This window comes from Ylistrum balloti, unplaced genomic scaffold (genome assembly GCF_031769215.1).
Source record: "Ylistrum balloti isolate Yb309-2 unplaced genomic scaffold, AGI_CSIRO_Ybal_v1 Utg370378, whole genome shotgun sequence".
Classification (NCBI taxonomy): Eukaryota; Metazoa; Mollusca; class Bivalvia; order Pectinida; family Pectinidae; genus Ylistrum; species Ylistrum balloti.
Genome location: NW_026782264.1, coordinates 518,560 through 537,647, shown reverse-complemented (window position 1 = coordinate 537,647; position 19,088 = coordinate 518,560). Strand labels below are relative to the sequence as shown.

The 19,088-nt window shown below is 35.8% G+C and overlaps 2 protein-coding genes across 3 annotated transcripts in view; one reads left to right on the top strand and one right to left on the bottom strand.

Moving 5' to 3' along the window:
* The window catches only part of LOC132554105 (uncharacterized), a 29,353-nt gene extending 26,773 nt beyond the window's left edge, over positions 1–2,580 (bottom strand). Inside the window, exon 1 of the mRNA XM_060218405.1 lies at positions 1,933–2,580. Within this exon, the coding sequence (XP_060074388.1) occupies positions 1,933–2,075 (143 nt within the window). The 5' untranslated portion in view covers positions 2,076–2,580. The remainder of the gene's footprint in view (positions 1–1,932) is intronic.
* LOC132554104 (protein moonraker-like) lies at positions 1,971–18,881 on the top strand. 2 transcript variants are annotated; one of them, XM_060218403.1, is made up of 20 exons: positions 1,971–2,250; positions 3,428–3,492; positions 7,421–7,951; positions 8,238–8,399; positions 8,835–9,046; positions 9,230–9,451; positions 9,698–9,866; positions 10,313–10,366; positions 11,091–11,260; positions 11,614–11,765; positions 12,360–12,518; positions 12,656–12,692; positions 12,946–13,001; positions 13,318–13,411; positions 13,869–13,949; positions 14,232–14,402; positions 15,121–15,202; positions 15,440–15,524; positions 16,268–16,546; positions 17,012–18,881. In XM_060218403.1, the coding sequence occupies exons 1-20, from the start codon at positions 2,237–2,239 to the stop codon at positions 17,388–17,390; spliced, it is 3,174 nt and encodes a 1,057-aa protein (XP_060074386.1). In that variant the 5' UTR covers positions 1,971–2,236; the 3' UTR covers positions 17,391–18,881. The 2 variants fall into 2 exon arrangements, with proteins under 2 accessions (XP_060074386.1, XP_060074387.1); XM_060218404.1 differs by having other exon boundaries at positions 3,424–3,492.
* Positions 18,882–19,088: the final 207 nt, after the last annotated feature.

Genomic DNA, 19,088 nt, shown 5'->3' with positions numbered 1-19,088 from the left:
TATGTTACATTTGACTATATATTTCACCCCTGACCCTTGTATGTTTCATTGACGACACATGTCACTCCTGACCCTTGTATGTCCGACGAGCAAAGACAAAGACTCATCTGATACATATCCTCGACAATCCTATACTTCACGCCAAATATTGAAAATATAGCGTAAAGCAATAGAGTGAGTGAGTAACTTGTGTTACACGTGCTCGACCAGAAAGCCGTGGTTGGGTTGTAATGTAAACACACTCTCTGATTACGGCCAGGTCAAAGTTCAGATGTGAACCTTCACTGTATGTATAGACATGCATACAACTGTAAAACATGGTTTATGTAAACATAAACACTACGTGTTTTACGGAGAGATGATAACGAGAGATTTATGAAAAGCCCTAAACCAGATGATAATGGCTGATGTTGATGGTATTTATCATATGGTTATAGTCAGGAGGTTTGAGGCGGTGTGTGACCTCTCGCACTTCAAACGTTCCCGCCGTAGGCTTACAAAGTATTCCTGTCCGGTACATTGTATGTAATCATCACTCTGTTAAATCGCTACCTTTTCTAAATAAATATTAGGCCGCAATATTCTGCAACTCACGTCATGTTTTAGACAAATATCCTTATCCTTAGTCAACATCAGAGTTCAAATGTGAATAATATATATATATACAATATAGGACGAAGGCCAGAATAAATACAATACACGATCTTAGTTTGTCACAACGAAACACATTCAGGTCAAGTATTTACAGAAAGATCTTCAAATTCTGTACAAAGCTGAAATAAGCAGCCTTTCCAGAGGTTCAGAACAGTTGAAAATAATTCCTAGTACATCACATCCGAATGCGCCCTGAAGAGTTCTCTAATTGCTTTAAAGCCGTACATCAAATACATCTACACCTTCCATCCTATCCCGAACAAGCTCGATATATGCTTTATACTGTTGTGTACTCTCCTATTCGTCTTACAACATGATTCAGTTGAGCTTTAAAGCATGTTTTAGCTCATTAAACTTATTCCTGTCTTCAAATACTAACACGAACGGGTTAGGTAAAGAAAAGCCAAAAAATGAATGAAAATGCATCCTACTTCTGTTTCACCCTTCTAGGACTCTCAGCGATGCTAAATACCTAATCTGTTGAAACTGTTGAGACAACTCATGGAAGTTCTAATCAGAATATAAATACAGCGAAAACCATGATCAAACTAGAACCTCAAATACTCGTGTATCATATTCTAAACCGTGACACTACTCAATTGAATTAAAATCTGGATTGTACTCACAATCGCCTGAATGAAATCCCAAGTGTGTGCGACACGATTACTGCTAGAGAGAAATTCCAGAATTTTTCATGTGACATTAGCTTAATGGGAGCCTAACTATCTGCTTTCCGTCGAAAGTATCTGTCAATACAGCAGAAATTTCAGGACATTGTTGAGAGTGACAGAATTGTATCTCGCATTTGTTTGTATATAAATAGTTTTCTAACACACAATAATTACCAATTTGATCTATATTGAACAACAAGCTACGGGAGCTTTCCCGTTCTAATTGTAACGGTATAGCTGTGTAATCTGTGTTTGTATGATAATGGTCAGTACCTCTATACCTGGTGGTCAGTGACCAGGTGTGTACTTCTATGTGATACAGGTATGTGACACCTTACAGGGTGGAGTTTAATATCCACAGATCTTAAACATGGTGAATATCGTTACAGAGACATGCTTATTTAATCATTAGAGAAAACAAGAACATGGCGATGTTATTGACTTATAGAAATATCAAATCTCTAGACAACCAACCCAGAAGCTGACCGCATGTCTTTTCGACAAGAAATCAACAAGCATGCATGAATATCATAGATATTGTTTTGTTGATATACAGAATTATTTTGCTAATAAAATGTGAACTTCTATCAAAGTGTTGGTTACTGACCCTCCAAACTGTAGTAGGATGATTCCAATCAACATGGAGATGAGAGCGCATGATAGAATGGAGCAGACAGCTGATCGTGGGATGAGCCAGGAGTGATAATGTCGGTAATTCACGCGCACAAACTTCTCCCCCGGGCCAGCCATACCTTTACACCCCCGGGGATTGTTCCACACGTAATAAACCGGTTAAATATCACACAGAAAACTATCCGGCGAAAACCGATCAGCGACTCCAAGTAATTCCAAGTATTTAAGATGCGACGTTCACCAAATTTCACCAGAAGTCCCAAATTGCGGACACGCGCATGACCTGTAGTATGTAAGTAATTTTTTGTAAGTTTTCTCAGAAAAGCTTCACATCTATGTAACGATAATGGTTATCCCAGAGGCAACTCAGCTCCAGCGTTTACGAGGGGCAGAGAATACATAAAATACAGCTCCTGTTTACAGGAGAGCTGTGGGCCCCTCCACTGCTCACAGTACTACATATATCGACGTACGTACGTACAGATATATCTCGCGCTCACATTTTTCTTTTAGAAAACCTTGTAATATGATGTACAGTATATATATATACTTTCTCTTTATCTTTGCTAACGTTACTAAGGGTTACCATGACAACGTAAGTCTTTCAAATCTTATCTTTAAAAATATTTCCTGTTTTTGTGTGAAGATGATTTTCGTCTATAAGAGAAATAATAGATGTTGTTAAGAGTTGCTATCCTCGCAGCTGTTAGACATTATGGTTGGCATCATGTGGAACCACGGCTCGCCAAAGACTCGCAAACAGCCTGGGAATAGTACACTGCTGGTAAAGTTACACCAAGGCTGCTAAATGCACTAATGATTTAGACACAGCTGCTGATCACAATTAATTTTCTATTATTTGGCTGGTAAATGGATAGTTTGATATACAGAAGTACCATTCAGATGATATCAGAGTGTATCAATGAATTAAGATCAGTGAAAGTGACATCTGGTTAATGCTGAGATCCAATGGAAGTTTGTTCCGTGAAATCTAAATCGCAGTGAAACTCGATACGAGGAACCGGTGTTGGGGATAATTTTCACATCGCGGACTCATTAACATTGGTTTCGCTGTGCGTGCTAATTAAACACTGCTGTACGGACTAATGAGGTTACGGTGTATCGAATACTCAGAACGGATAAACACGACTTTCTTTATGATGGGAGTTTCAATAAGATATTTTCATTGTTCTGATTTCATGTTTTTGTTTTTCTATATTTCAGTTTGTTTGTATATTTTCCACTAATACTACTCTATCATCACCAGATAATTATTGAATTTTGATCAGTGTTTCATAAAATTTCAAACTCAATTTTTGAATCTGATTTAGTCCAAAAATGATATCAAAACTACCATTGGACATCATCCGGAATGTATAAAGATGTGATAACTATATAATATAGAATTGATTATCACTAAGGACATATGTTGTTTGTCTGCTGGCTTTACCTCCCTTTTGAACAGGCAGAAATTCCTTGTACCAGCTGGTGGCTACCACACTAAACAACACACGGGAGGCACGTCACATATCAGGTAGATTTGACAGGGGATTAAGCCAAGACAGAACGTTCCTTTCCTCAGCTGCCTGAGAAACAAATATTAACCAGGAGGCAATGAACTTCGTACCCCTTCTACATGAGAGTCTTTCTCCTTGTTGACCCGTTAGTCCCCCCTCCCCACCCACATCAAACACAAACTCCCAACATTTTTACTCTCCCCTATCTTTTTTCACTCCCACCCCCACCCCCAACGAATATTATCCCCAGCTGTCACACCTTATTAAATCACTAGAGGTCAGCAACACTGGAACCTGCTCGTCCATAAACTAGAATGACTTCATAAGTATCCCGCTAAAATGTCATTTCTTATTTCTTTTGACCAGTGTGGATTTTCCTCTGTCGTCTCGTTCAGAATGAATTAATCAGATATATAAACATTATGGAGCTATTGTTGCTCTTTATCTAGACTTTGACATTTCAATCGATCAATTTTTATTTCTCCCATTCGCTAGGTTTTGAGATTTAGACCTTAGTATTATTGACGAGTCCTAGAAGGACGAGACAACTGTATACTATACTGTTTGGCTCTACTGTATCTAAATTTGTATTGAATGGCGATATTGTGTGTCTTTTGTACATTTTTAGTGACTGTATGACGAAATATTTAACGAACTCGTTCAACTGGAGATAACAGCGAGCCACGATGTTATTTTGTAAACTATTTACCAAGACAACTAAATATCCTTCAATGTCGTTTGAGAAACCGGACGAGTTCAATAAAGTGTCATTTTTTCAGAACAAATTTCAACAATTCTGCCGAATGTCAATGGGGCACCCTTGTGAAGACTGTTAACACCTTTGTTTATTTTCCCTATACAAGTTATTTACGAGTGATAATACACACAGTATTAAAATGGTGCGATGGAATATTCTATATATTTACATAATCTCTTCTCGGTGTGATCATGTGACATGTTGTTTACATAATCTCTTCTCGGTGTGATCACGTGACTTGTTGTTTACAGAATCTCTTCTCGATGTGATCATGTGACATGCTGTTTACATAATCTCTCCTCGGTGTGATCATGTGACTTGTTGTTTACAGAATCTCTTCTCGGTGTGATCATGTGACTTGTTGTTTACAGAATCTCTTCTCGGTGTGATCATGTGACTTGTTATTTACAGACTCCCTTCTCGGTGTGATCACGTGACTTGTTGTTTACAGAATCTCTTCTCGGTGTGATCATGTGACTTGTTGTTTACAGAATCTCTTCTCGGTGTGATCATGTGACTTGTTATTTACAGACTCCCTTCTCGATGTGATCATGTGACTTGTTGTTTACAGAATCTCTTCTCGATGTGATCATGTGACTTGTTGTTTACAGAATCTCTTCTCGGTGTGATCATGTGCCTTGTTGTTTACAGAATCTCTTCTCGGTGTGATCATGTGACTTAATTTGATTGTTAACATGTGTTTCGAGAGAAGTCACTTATAGTTGGCAAAACATACTTTAACGTTTTTATACGAATAGACTATATTTTAAACCAAAACAAAATATGACTGGGTATATACTATTTGTTGTTCAACATTATATAGCAATCATATAAATTTATATAAATCTATGACACTTTATTTTCCATTTCCACAGACACAAATACTTTAATAGCATACACTGTGTGCTTTGACAGAGAAATATCCGAGGAAATATTACATTTTTGTTTTTTGTTGTTTTGGAATTTTTGCCCAGGGAATAATATTTTCCGAGATAAAGAAACTGATTGATATATTTATTACCGAGTCCTAAAGGTCAAAGGCTGAGGTCCACCTCAGTAGTCGGGATTCACATATTTGAAATCTTTTATCTGAACTACAATTCATATAAATAGTGTGTCAGTAATTTGTTTCATTATCTACATTCCTGTAGACTTTTGTTTTTTGGTAAATCGGATCGAATATGATTTTTTTAATCATTTGAAACTGATTGCTGAATTACTTATCATTTACATAAAACTGAAAATATGACTGATTCTAATTCTAATATCAATACTGGTTTTACTTCCCTTTAATCGTTGTCATATTTATTTTTTAAAATGCATTCGGTTGGTGAGGTTTGCAATCAAAGGGAAACAACTTGATTTTAATGATATAAGCGACATATTTTTTCAACTCTTTGGCAAAAGTTGTCTATTTTGACTTATATTCTAATTGTAATGTAAACAAATAACTTGTCGATAAGATTACAATGTATTTTATCGTCATTATCACAGTGTAAGAAGCATTTCTTATTTCATATTTATTTTTATGTGCTTAAGCGATTTGTACGAAACTGTGGAATGAAGCTTTTTGAAAAAAATTGTCAACAAACACGGTAAGAGTGATACACGAAGACATAGAAGCGATGATTGTGTTCATGATTAGCGTCATTTGACTATCATTTCGTCGTGTATTGATTTAACTCGATGTAATGTTGATGGTATACATGATTTCCTTCTCATTCGTCCGAAAAGTGCAGATAATTTCGACCTAAACGTAGGAGTTGTTTCTGAATTCATGTCCATGCTTGTCGTCCAATATCGGGCGAACAGTCGCTGTCAGTATGATTATACTATTGAGAGCAATACATTTAATTAAATAATTATTCCACTATCCCAAGTGGTTACCGCCCTTCATATGTACCTCTACGTCCATTGCTAAATGAACTGCAAGGGACGTTCATATATCACAAGTTAGATCCATCATGTTGATCCTTCACCGTATTCCATACCAGTTTTAAAAGTCCAAAAGACCAGTTTTGCATTGAATTCTACCTCACTAATCAGACCACTGGCTAGCCACAAAGTTGTCGGATTTTTTATATTTAACTCTGTTTATCAGCCAGGTGTGGGATCACTGTTATATTTAGTATTTGACTTTCTACTTGGGGAGAATCATTATGTGTTTAATGTAATATAACACATAAGGAAAGTCTGTCTGTTTTATGACACTTGCTATTCAGAGAATTGTTGTTAAGACAATTCATATTCAGTCCCTTAGATGGTCTTTATGGTAAGGTTTTAGTGTATATGTGAAAAAAAGACAGGAAAAATACTCAATGCTGTTCAAGTATTGAGTGCGATGACAATGAATAAACCTGATTCTGGGGTATGATTACTGACTGACTCAACCAACTACTGAGTTCCATTAGCTGGATGACAGAGATTGTATTTACAGTATGCACCAGCCACATTGACTTGCTCCTTTTATGCTTCTTCCTCTGATTTGGTTGAGATTTGCTAAATCTGAACCCTAGACTCCAAATACCACAGCCTTGGCGATGCCGCTGGCACTAATGTGAAAGAACACCTAAAATACACACTTCTGTCAAGTGCCATGACCAGGTATTGAACCAAGGTCTCCAGTGTAATAATCTCTACCAACTCGGCTAAAGAAGCATTCAATCAGCTGAGTGACAGTGACAGTATTTAACACTATATCCATTGACAAAGCCTTTTGCACTTGCATTATTTAAGTAAACTCTGGCTGAGAAAGTTATTTTGTTGATTTAATGCACATGTCAAATACAGCTGATTTCTATCACTGCAGAAAACAGCAAACCATGTGTGGCATGTATGTTCTGACAATATCAGTGTTGGTTTCAGGATAAATATATCTATATAGTGTTAATTAAGTATAGGTTTTGATTCATGTTATTCTTTATATTAAAATGTGTCCTTTGATTTATCTGAATGTATTTGCTGATCTGAAATTTTATTTATTTTAATTGTACATATGTAGAAAATCTTGGCTATTTAAAAAAAGACACTTTAAACTGCAATGTTGAAGAACTAAAATTATTAAAACATTGTATCACATTTCTCTGCAAACACATACTTTCATTGATTAGTCAGTGTTTTATTTATTTAAATTAAGTATGGTTTAAATGAAAATAATTAACTACAGATTGAATTTGTTTTCCTTTCAGATATGGCATTCTATCCTATACAGAATCAATTGCAGTTCAATCTTGATGTTCCCAGTAATGTACAGAACCTTGCCTTCAAATTCCATCGGCCAAACCCCATAGTAATAGATAAAGGAGGAGGGCCTCCAGGAGTTATCTTCCCTGCAGGTCATGCTAGTATTCATGGCCAACCACAAGGGGACATTTCAGGAGGCCTAAACATGTCATCCATGTCTGAAGACAGAATGTCAATAGCTATGAGGCTCGCCCAGAGGGATATACGTAAGAAAAAGGAAGAAGAAAATATGAAGAAGCAACTTGGAAAAACTAGAACAAGATCGCGATCTCCATCTCCAAAAACTTTCGGAAAAACAAAAGTGATAAGAGATCGAGCATCGAGAGACAGGATGCGTCGCCAACCAGTGAAAACCAAAACAAATTTAAAGATTAAAGAACATGATAGGAACCGTAGTCCGAAGAATGCCAAAACACAAACACCTCCAAGATTGTCTCGGCCTGGAGGAGGACGTGTGCCTGATCTGTCAATGCCAGGTAGTTACATGTATATGTAGAGATATATAGAAAAGAATTTCTTTGTAAATGGTATTACAATTACTTGTATATGTGGCTTTAAATTTTTTACCAATGTATATAGTCACAAATGCACTCTATTGTTGGAACACATTTTGATCAAGGATACAAAGTTTAATATACATATAGGATTGTAAACATTGCAAATATACGCAAAATTTTGGACATTTTTTATTTTTAGAAATAAAATTTATGTATTTTCAATTTAGAAAAAACTACATATTTCCTTGTTTGATTTTTTTATCAGTATCGTCACAGTCACCGCCATCAAGAGATACAGATTTTAAAATCTATCCAGTCACACGCACAGCTCCCTCGACCCAACCAGACAAGGAAATAGAGAGACTTCAGCATGAGATGGAGGGTTATTTACAGCAAATACAGATAATTGAACAGCGGGCAATGAATGGTAATGTTTTTTCACCCTTGGGTACTTCATTAGTGACTCATACTCAGAAATAGCAGTGATATATTAGGACATGGAGATAGAGGGGATATCTAATAGTGTCTTCAGTAAATACAAATAGATTTCACAGGCGGGTCTAACATTTAAGTTTATTTGACGAGGGCACAGTTATATCTGGAGACACTATTACACTTTTATCAATGAGATATTTCTCTACATTTCTGTGACAAAAATCTAATGGATAGAAATCACAATATAATTTGTTTGGATATAATGCTCTTACCATATTATTGTCATTACACAATGAATGTGTTGAAGCATTTGATAACTATGTAATATACAGGACTTTTATAGATAAGGATAAAACAGTTACAGACAATGAATGTAAAGAAAATATAGAGAAAATCACTTGTTTTACTGTTTATTATTTTACTCCAGATCAAAACACATCTTTTTTACAACCATCCTCTAAACCTCGCCAGAAGGCTGGATATCTAGAAGTGGAAGAGGGAACAGACAGAAAGCATGTCCGCATGGAGGAGTTGGCTACACGCACATCACGCCAGCTCTATGTGTTACGACACCAAGTCCGCGAGATGCAGAATGAGTTCATCCGCCTTGGACCGGAGAAAGTGAAACACACAAAGAAGGTGTGACATTATCAGTGATACATGGATTGTACATAGAATATAATAGCTCTTTGTCCCCAGCATTAATTGGGACATCTATTCTTGTTAAATATCCACAACATAAATATGACTACTTGGCCTGTATTTGCACTGTATAACTTACTTTTTGGACTGAGATTAACATATGTTTTATTTTCACTGTAGAGTCGAAGCTCTGCTCGACTAGCAGCAGCTCACCGTGGTGCTGTGAGAGCGATCCAGTCTTTCGTTGCTAACCTACCCCATACAGATTTAAGTGGGGGACTTCCTTCTACCTACCATGAGTTGGCCCTCCTCATCCGTCAGATGACTCTCCTCAGCAGCCAGGTGTCCTCAGAAAAATCCACTGTCCAGACTGATCTACTAAAGATGTTGGACAAAGTTGATGTAAGAGTATTCCTGTTCTGTTATAATTATGGTTTATTTAACTTCTCTATAACAAAGACAATGGTACCATGATAAGTTCTTGTACATATGTAAACACAAAAGTATTTCTGGGTTAAAAACTCAATGACAGCATGTTTTTATCTTCTGAAAGAATTTAATTATTTTGAATAGGATTTTAAATAGAGACATTGATAGATAGTGATTTGTGAAATACATTTTTCTAAGCATAGAAATTTTAAAAATCAGGACCTGAACAAAGCATGGTGCAGAGATTTACCAGAGAAAGAAATCGCAAAACCTGTGATTACAAAGACACGGGATCCTCCGCAGGTACCTCCCACTCGTCAGCAGCCTCAACAGAGGGGTCGCCAAGTACAGAGGAAGAATACAGGCAAGGAAAATAGACCAGCGAAAGGTATTGTAATTTATAACATAAGTTGAACGTCTTTAGTCTGAACTGTATCTTTCCAGAAGAAATTTTTGAAAATAGATGCTACACATCAGAGACATAGTTATGATCCTAAAAACTGATATTGATGTTCCTAGATTTGAAGCTTTGAGTTTGAGGGAGTGAACACGTCAGCAATATCTTACATAATGTCAGGATCTGCCAATTTACTTGTCTGTATCATGTTGACCAATTTTAAATTGTTTAGAAGAATACAATATTTTAATGCTTGGTTGGTTTCTGTTGATGCTTGTCTGTGTTGTAATGATTATGAAGAAATAAATGATGTGGATGTAGCTACATTGTACTAATATTTCCTGTTTCTTTTTCGATGCCATTGCTACAGATTTACTATGACAAGAACAATCAGGAGAATAACTTGTGTTCTTTTGTGATCTTTTATTTATATTCAGGGATCATGAAACCATCTACAGCAGGTTCTAGGAAAGTAGAAAAGCCAAGACAGGGTAAGTTTTACTGTTCTGCTCTACCCATATCTGTTTGAGTTTTTAGAAATGAAAGGCTAATTTTGAGCAGGATATCTAAAATAAGATTTAATGTAGATGGTATGTTTGAAGCGTGTATAATAATGGGGATGATTTGTATAGTATAATGTAGTCACTTTGCGTACATATACCCAAAGTATTGTATACATGGGATCTCATGAACCACATTTAGCTCATGTTCACATAACATCACACTGTCAAGTTATACCTGATTAGATTTTGGTGGCCATCAGTCAAGGTTAAAGGTGAAAGGTCACACTTTATCACTTTCATAATGAAGCTTGTATAAATCATATCTCATGAAACGGTCCAAAGATGTACCTGACAATTTTTGAAATAAAAAGCTTGTTTACAAGATATCTTGATATAAAAAAGGTCTGTTTGTGGGAGGATGGTGTTATATCTTTATGAGTCTCTGGTTTTTTTTGTTTTTGTTTTAAACACACATCAACTGAAGATTCAATCTACAAACATCACGTTGTCAAAATAAATGAATACATTACAAGAAACATTTCTGTTGTAGTTACAAATAAAAATCATACTGTTTTACAGCGTATTGCTTAGGTAAAAAGGTGTTGTTAGAATCATTTGGAAAGTTTACTGAGTAGTCATGTGCTTAATTACAGATAGTTATAGAAAACAGGAAATGTTGAATTTAAATTTTTTCCAACAATACATTCTCTAGTTGCTATGGATGGCACACCAGATAGAAGAGCTGCGATGAGAGCTGGCATCGCCGCCTTGGTGGAGGCTGGAGAACTAAAGAAAGGTAGAGCAGGTATGGCTTGGGAAGTATCAGGACATCATCCATCACAGGCAGCAGGGAAAAGTTTAATTCTCCCAGCCAAACTACAGGTACACACCATTCCAATACTGAACTCTATTACTTGTCTCAAGTCTCTCGACAAGAATTTTACTACTTATAAGACAACCATGGTTAGGTGAAAAAAGATGTTACATTTTTTTTAATGGGAAAGAGCTACTAAGAAACTACAATTTTGTTATGTACTATACACACTATACATGTATGTGATACAAGTTAAGGTTGCAGACTACTTTTAACAGAATACCTGTCATTTCTGTGTCTACTTTGTCTATAATTTGAATTGGGTGTTGGAATCAAAAACATTGTTTACAGTAAATGAAATCAAAGCACCGATCAATATTTTGCCTCCTGTAAATACTCTTTGTATCATCCTTATTTCCAGGAGAAGAGAGCCCGTGCCCAGAGGGCTACTATCCAAGTTAATCCTGACTGTCACTTTGCAGATCCTACTGTGTCCTCCAATCTCAAATCTGTGACCCCTCAACGTAACCTCGTCATGGAACGATCCTTCTCTGCCCCACCCACACCCTCTGGGTAAGTATAATGGTCCTTCTAAGTCCCACCTACACCCTTTGTGTAAATTGGAATGATCCATTTCTGCCTTACCCAAACCACTCTCTTGATTAGTGTAACAATCCTTCTGTGTCCCACCTACACCCTCTGGGTACATTGGAATGATCCATTTCTGCCCTATCCACACCCTCTAGGTACAATGGAATGATCCATTTCTGCCCCAACCTCACTCTATGGACAAGAATCATAACAACATATAAAATGTATTTATCACTTTTATGTTTAACATGACACAGTTACCTCCCCTCTTACAGACAAGCCATGAATACTTTTAGGATAAGTGCATGTATCTGACTAAATGAGAAGGAGATCAGAGATAGTGGTAATGAAATTAGACTTATCTGACTAAAGGAGAAGGAGATCAGAGATAGTGGTAATGAAATTAGACTTATCTGACTAAAGGAAAAGGAGATCAGAGATAGTGGTAATGAAATTAGACTTATCTGACTAAAGGAAAAGGAGATCAGAGATAGTGGTAATGAAATTAGACTTATCTGACTAAATGAGAAGGAGATCAGAGATAGTGGTAATGAAATTAGACTTATCTGAATAAAGGAGATGGAGATCTGTTAGCCCTGGACAACAGCGGGAACCGTGGCGACCAGCAGGCACCGGACGAACCCCGTCTAAAGGACGTAGAAGGACCCGATCACAGAGTCCAGCCCTACAGAGATGTCACCTCATCAAAGACATGCTGGACGGAGACTTAGTCAAGTAAGTGGGTCATTACAATAATGTAAAAAACCTAAAACATTGATGTTTATAAATGGCAGCCAGATATAGCTGTTCTTGTGGTTATCGAGTTACTAAGACAACTCTTTAGGTTTAAAGTTTTGATTTCTCTGTTTCAGAACCTTATTTCCTGATGAAATGGACCACACAGAAAAGGTTTGTTAGGACTTTTATAATAAATTAGATGTGGTAACATCTCATTCTGTAAGGAGGATCTGATTGTAAATATAGTACTAGACAGGATCTTTTTAAAGTCTCTTCTTCATAAACATTTCAGAATCTAGTGAAATCTTTGGTACATGTTCTGGCTAGCAGGATACTGCTGAATAAATGTCCTGTAATTGTATTAGAAACTGAAATAGTAAACATAAATCTGGATCGTAGTTTGTTTTATTTTTTGATTTTTCAGAAAAAAACACCAGTTAGAGGAAGGCCACTGTATTCTGCCACTTCACGAAGAGGAAGGTAAGATATTGTATCTTGTTCTCATAATTTACACTTTAGGGGAACTCTTAGAGATTTTCTGTGTGCAGCCACTCAATGAATTTCTTATTTTAAAGGGAATTAACTCCAAAACACCAAGTGTTAAATGATATTTTCTAACAAACCAAGTGATGTCTAATTGACCAGCTATCCGTTGGTCAAATTTTTAAAAGGCAAAACAAAAATTCAAAGTTCAAAGTGTAAGTATTTTTCATAACTTACTGTAACATGTGAATTAGGGATTTGAAGGTTTTGAAGGTGTGTTAATTGTTGTACATTTGTGAACTGTGTACTACAGGCAAGCACGATCACAAAGTCCAACAGAGAGACTGGTTGATAATGCAGAGAGAGCCATCCAGAGGAGATTACAGCCTCTACTGGACCAGGCAGAGGTAATCATTAAAATATAAGGCAGGACATGTTTGTTTTTGTTAATATTACAGTTTTCTTCAAAAACTCAGAGGAGTGTCAGTATGTGAGGTCATTAGGTCATCGGTTTTAATGAACCCTGGTTGACCTTCACACTCCAGTCTCCAAAATTCAGTAGGTATATTTCCAGCAATGACCCATGCCTGTTGTAAAAAAAACAATATTTTTCTGAGAATTACTACCAAGTGGTATTAAATTGTAAATGACAAGTCCATATTCATCTTCTAGTCACAGATAATTTGTATGGTTTGCAGGACTTATTTCAGGATAGCATGGATGATGTTGTAAACTTGGATGATTAATTCTTATGGGTGGTTTATATTTGTGTAATACTGTTTATATTGAGTTCAAAACTGTGGTAATCATGTTCAGCTTTCCATTTGTAGTCACATTGAGAAGATTTTGCATAATGCATTGTAGGAGATAGCTTGTCGTCAGGAACAAATGTTGGCTGCGTCTGATCCCACCTACAGACAGGGACTTGCAGATGAGATCACCAATGTGAGTTTTCCTTCTCAATTGATAAATTCTTCACACATACTATGTCTTTGAAAACATTATCTGTCAGATATGAAAATGTGCATTTATTTGTTGCAATGAAAACTTAAAATAGATATGTTTTGGGATCTATCAGAAGTATTCAAAGGGGGATGTCTGTTCGTTTAGAACTTAAAGAGTGTGATTAGAACTTAAAGAGTGTGATTTCTTCTTATGTAGAAACAATTTCTGATATGATTTTAATTGAACCTCTGCTATGTATTAATTTGAGATTAATTTTGACAGCCTAAAGAGAGAAGAGACGTGTTGACTGAGATGATACTCCAAGATGTAATCACAGACACAGCAGAGGAGTTTCAGGCCCTGGAGCGACAGGAACGGGCAGAGAAGAAGGCTGCTGCCCTGCAGGACCGCCCTACCTTAGAGAACCTCATGTATAAACTGGAGCAGATGGAGGTCAGTCATTGATTGTATCTGTGATGCTTTGTTTTCCTATGGAGATATTCTTTACTGGGGGAGGGGGTGGTGGAAGGGGTGGGGCTGTGATATCTAAAATACCAGACATATTATGTTTCTTGTTTTGGATGAGATTGATAACTTAATGTATAAGATTGAGAAAAGAATTCTTTCCTCAGGGATAATGATCTAGTATCCTATCCTTACATCAAAAATACTAGTGATTTATACACATTTGTTAAGTTTCACATGAAATATCAGTTTTGAATTTGAAGTATGGTCACAAGCCAGCACAAGTTTTGAAAATGATGAAAAAAGTAGACATGTACATCGCATGTGTACACCACAAAACTTAAACAAAAAGATCTCCTCAATTAGTGGCTATTTACTGTTATTGATGTACCTGGTTACAATTGTTTATCTTACTATTTTATTGCCTGCGGTATGGTCTGACCAGAAGGACTTAATAGTTTGCACCTTTCATTGCAATTGTAATAAGAGGCTTTGATTGTAGTGTTAAGTGTAGGTAAACCACATCACCCTTAGGTATGTGCTTTATACACTGAACCTATGGGCATACCTAGAAATGAATGATAATTCTCTCCCCCTTTTCCCGCCCCCTCTCCCCCCTCCCCCGTTAAAAATTCTAATTAGCACATAAGAAAATTATTATCAAGAATAAGATTATTGAAGTTCAAACTTGTTCAAACTTTTGCAGGAGGAACGACACAACATAAGACGGAGATGGGCAACAGTACAATTTTCAGAGACAGAGCCAATAAACAAACCAAGTGTAAAAGGTCAATCATTTTCCTGTATTTTGTTAAAAAAGAAATATTCAATGATACATTTGTATGAAATTATTGCTTTCACCATTTATTGACATTGAAACTTGGAAATTCATCTTTGTTTTTGTGATCCAGATGTATTTGATTGTGCAAAATATATTCCAAGGTGATTGCTAGAGGCCATGTCAGGTCATTTTAGTTTAATCTGTATTTCATGTTTCCAATACACATGTACCATTTGTTTTTTAGATTTAGGTCGTCCGCTGGCACCAGCTGCTATGGAGATCACTAGACACACTGTACCTCCGAGAGCTATCCAGAAAAATATGCACAGGTAAAATTGATCAAGCAATCCCAAAAACATATGCAAGTGACAACATCATCAATATGTCGACCTAAAAATCTACATGTACAAGTAACATTGAACAAGCCACTCAAAATACAAGGCAAGTGAAAACATCATCAATATGTCGACCTAAAAATGTACACGTACAGGTAACATTGATCAAGCCACTCAAAAAACAAGGCAAGTGAAAACATCATCAATATGTCGACCTAAAAATGTACACGTACAAGTAACATTGATCAAGCCACTCAAAACACAAAGCAAGTGAAAACATCATCAATATTGATCTAAAAATGTACACGTACAGGTAACATTGATCAAGCCACTCAAAACAAAGCAAGTGGAAACTTTACTAATATGTCTACTTTATAAAGAAACGTAACATAGGTCAATCATAACCCTGCTTACAATCTAGGATAAGAAATATGTCGGCAAGGAGTTATAATTCCAAATGCTGCCAGGAAATACCCACACATTTAAGTAGAGCAGATTGCGATGGAATCAATGTCTCTTCAACACTAACATATAGTTTACTAGCAAGTTCAGCTGTGTATTGATCTTATAAAAACAAATATTCAACCATGCTTTTTTTTCTCTCAAATACAAGACTTCCAATGACACAACATAGAAACACTTTATTGATATATATATATATATAAAACACATTTTCTGTTCTCTGTCAGGAAGCCTGTTCATTGTTTGCATGAATTAAAAACTTCAACAAATTTCAGGGAATTCACAAAGAGCATGGATGATGAGCCAATCATATTTACAAAAATGAAATCTGAAGTGAAATTCACTGAATTCAAGACTGGATTTCAAACAGGTTTTGATGATGGTCCTCTGAAAGATTCAGCTTATGAAATTAGGAGTCGACCAGAAATACAAGTCTCTATATCGAAGAGTGTTCGGGATAAAATCATGTCTGGTGTAGAGGCTTATGATAGGTATCTGAAGAAGACGTCTCACCAGCGTGTTGGAAAGTTTGACCCATGGAGACTCATGGAGGAGTAGGTTTACACAATTTCATTTCAATCTTTTTCTTTTCATTTCAAATATTTATTTTTTTATTTTGTTTTGTTTTAATTTTGGAAATCCAGTCAGTGATATTGAGGATACTTCACGATAAGTTGGGTAGATATTGGGTGAATTGAATTGGTAGTAGATTGGTACGATATTCATCACATCCCTGTAACTGTAATCAGTTTATAAAAAACTTAAACTTGTTTCATTTTGTTGCTGAAACAATTGGTGCATACTTGAAAACTCCAGCACTTATATTTAAGACATAAGTCACTGGCATAATGTCCTGTTATCCATAGGATTGAAAACTAACATCACAACTATCATATGTGAAGTAGTACTTTGTTTACAGTCGGATAATGTTGATCTATTCTTTCTCTTTTTAATAACGAGTAAAGAGTAAAAGTTGCCACAATATATTTCTAGTTTCGTTTTCCATTTACTTGTCACAGGGTTGCTGACCACATTCTGGATGAGTGTTTGGCTGACATTGCTTTGGAACTTGAGGACTTGAATGAAGCTATTGTTACTAATGTATGTAAATCTGAGTTTCTGGTACCTAAGGAGACAGGGGATAGTCCACCTATCTCACCAGCCCCCACCCTGCCTAGCCCTGCCTCCAAGGACAGTGCTACTATGGTGGTGTTTAAGGATCAGCCAGTACATTTCTCACTTCCTGCCACAGATGATGAGACACATATCAAACAGGTAGATGATGATAGTATGAAGAAAATCAGTAACAGAGATGAGGATTCAGAAGAGGATGATGATGAAGATGATGATGATTACGAGGACTATGAAGATGATTATGAAGAAGAGGTGTCAATTTGATATTTGGAATGTGATAAAATATTGTGATAAAAAATGTGTTTGGATGTTCTGTGTGTATTTATGTCATTTGATGAATTATGAAGGAACACACATCTATTGAACTTGATACTGTGATCAAAAGTGAGATTCAAACTTTCCAAAAGTCACAGCTTGAAATATCTGTTGTTAATTAATTTAAATAAATGGTTTCATACTTCTTTGTTTCCATACATACAGGTTTATAGCATGAAATAAAATGAACTTTGTTTTCATATAAGCTTCTTCATTTGAATTTAACATATAGCAAAATTCAGAAAAGTGAAAAAAATATGAAATTTATATTGATATTAATAAATGGTTTCTGTATTTGTATTGAGTTAGCTAAATAATTGCTACCTGTATTTTGGTTTGAGATAGCTAAATAATTGCTACCTGTATTTTGGTTTGAGTTAGCTAAATAATTGCTACCTGTATTTTGGTTTGAGTTAGCTAAATAATTGCTACCTGTATTTTGGTTTGAGTTAGCTAAATAATTGCTACCTGTATTTTGGTTTGAGATAGCTAAAGAATTGCTACCTGTATTTTGGTTTGAGTTAGCTAAATAATTGCTACCTGTATTTTGGTTTGAGTTAGCTAAATAATTGCTACCTGTATTTTGGTTTGAGATAGCTAAATAATTGCTACCTGTATTTTGGTTTGAGATAGCTAAAGAATTGCTACCTGTATTTTGGTTTGAGTTAGCTAAATAATTGCTACCTGTATTTTGGTTTGAGTTAGCTAAATAATTGCTACCTGTATTTTGGTTTGAGATAGCTAAAGAATTGCTACCTGTATTTTGATTTGAGATAGCTAAAGAATTGCTACCTGTATTTTGATTTGAGTAAGCTGAAGAATTGCTACCTGTTTTGACTTGAGTGAGCTGAAGAATTGCTACCCGTTTTGACTTGAGTAAGCTGAAGAATTGCTACCTGTTTTGACTTGAGGTAGCTGAAGAATTGCTACCAAAAGAGATGTATAATGTACACACACTGCAGAGTTACAGTGAGAAACCTGTAATGTTTTTGACAAGTATTTATGTATAATTTGTGAATATTTAACTATTTATTTTGTATATTTGATGAGTGATGTATAGCAGCAATTATATAGTTATAGAAACAATATACACTTTTACTTATTGTATAGTTTAAGGTGATTTCTGTGGATGGGGAAGGACTGATTGTTTCCAGATTAGATAGAATTACATAAATATGACAGTAAAATTGTCTTATTTAAGCTCTGTAGATTCAAGGATATCAGGTAGATTACAACAGTTCAATTTTCTGTTTGGTATTATAACAGCAAAGTTAATGTCCCAAAATTATACTTAGTATGTTAAACTTTGAGTACCATTAAAGTCCAGGGGGAAAAACACAGGAATCTTTTCTAACTGAACAGCAATTATAATCATGAATTGATTGTAAACAAAAATATTTCAAATGAAATAAATTGTTTACAACTTTGTTGTTTATCTGTTTCTGTTGTTGTTATTTATCTTCATCACGTTTGTGATTTAAACACTGAAGAAGTGTAATACTACCTCATGATTTTATCAAGGAACAGTAGCTCATTTAATCTTCTTAGCCCACCTTCATCAGATCTATTCAAATCGCTCTGCGTCCTTGATCCGCCGTCCATCCGTCTGTAAATATTTGTTATCGCTATTTCTTGAGAAGGACTGGA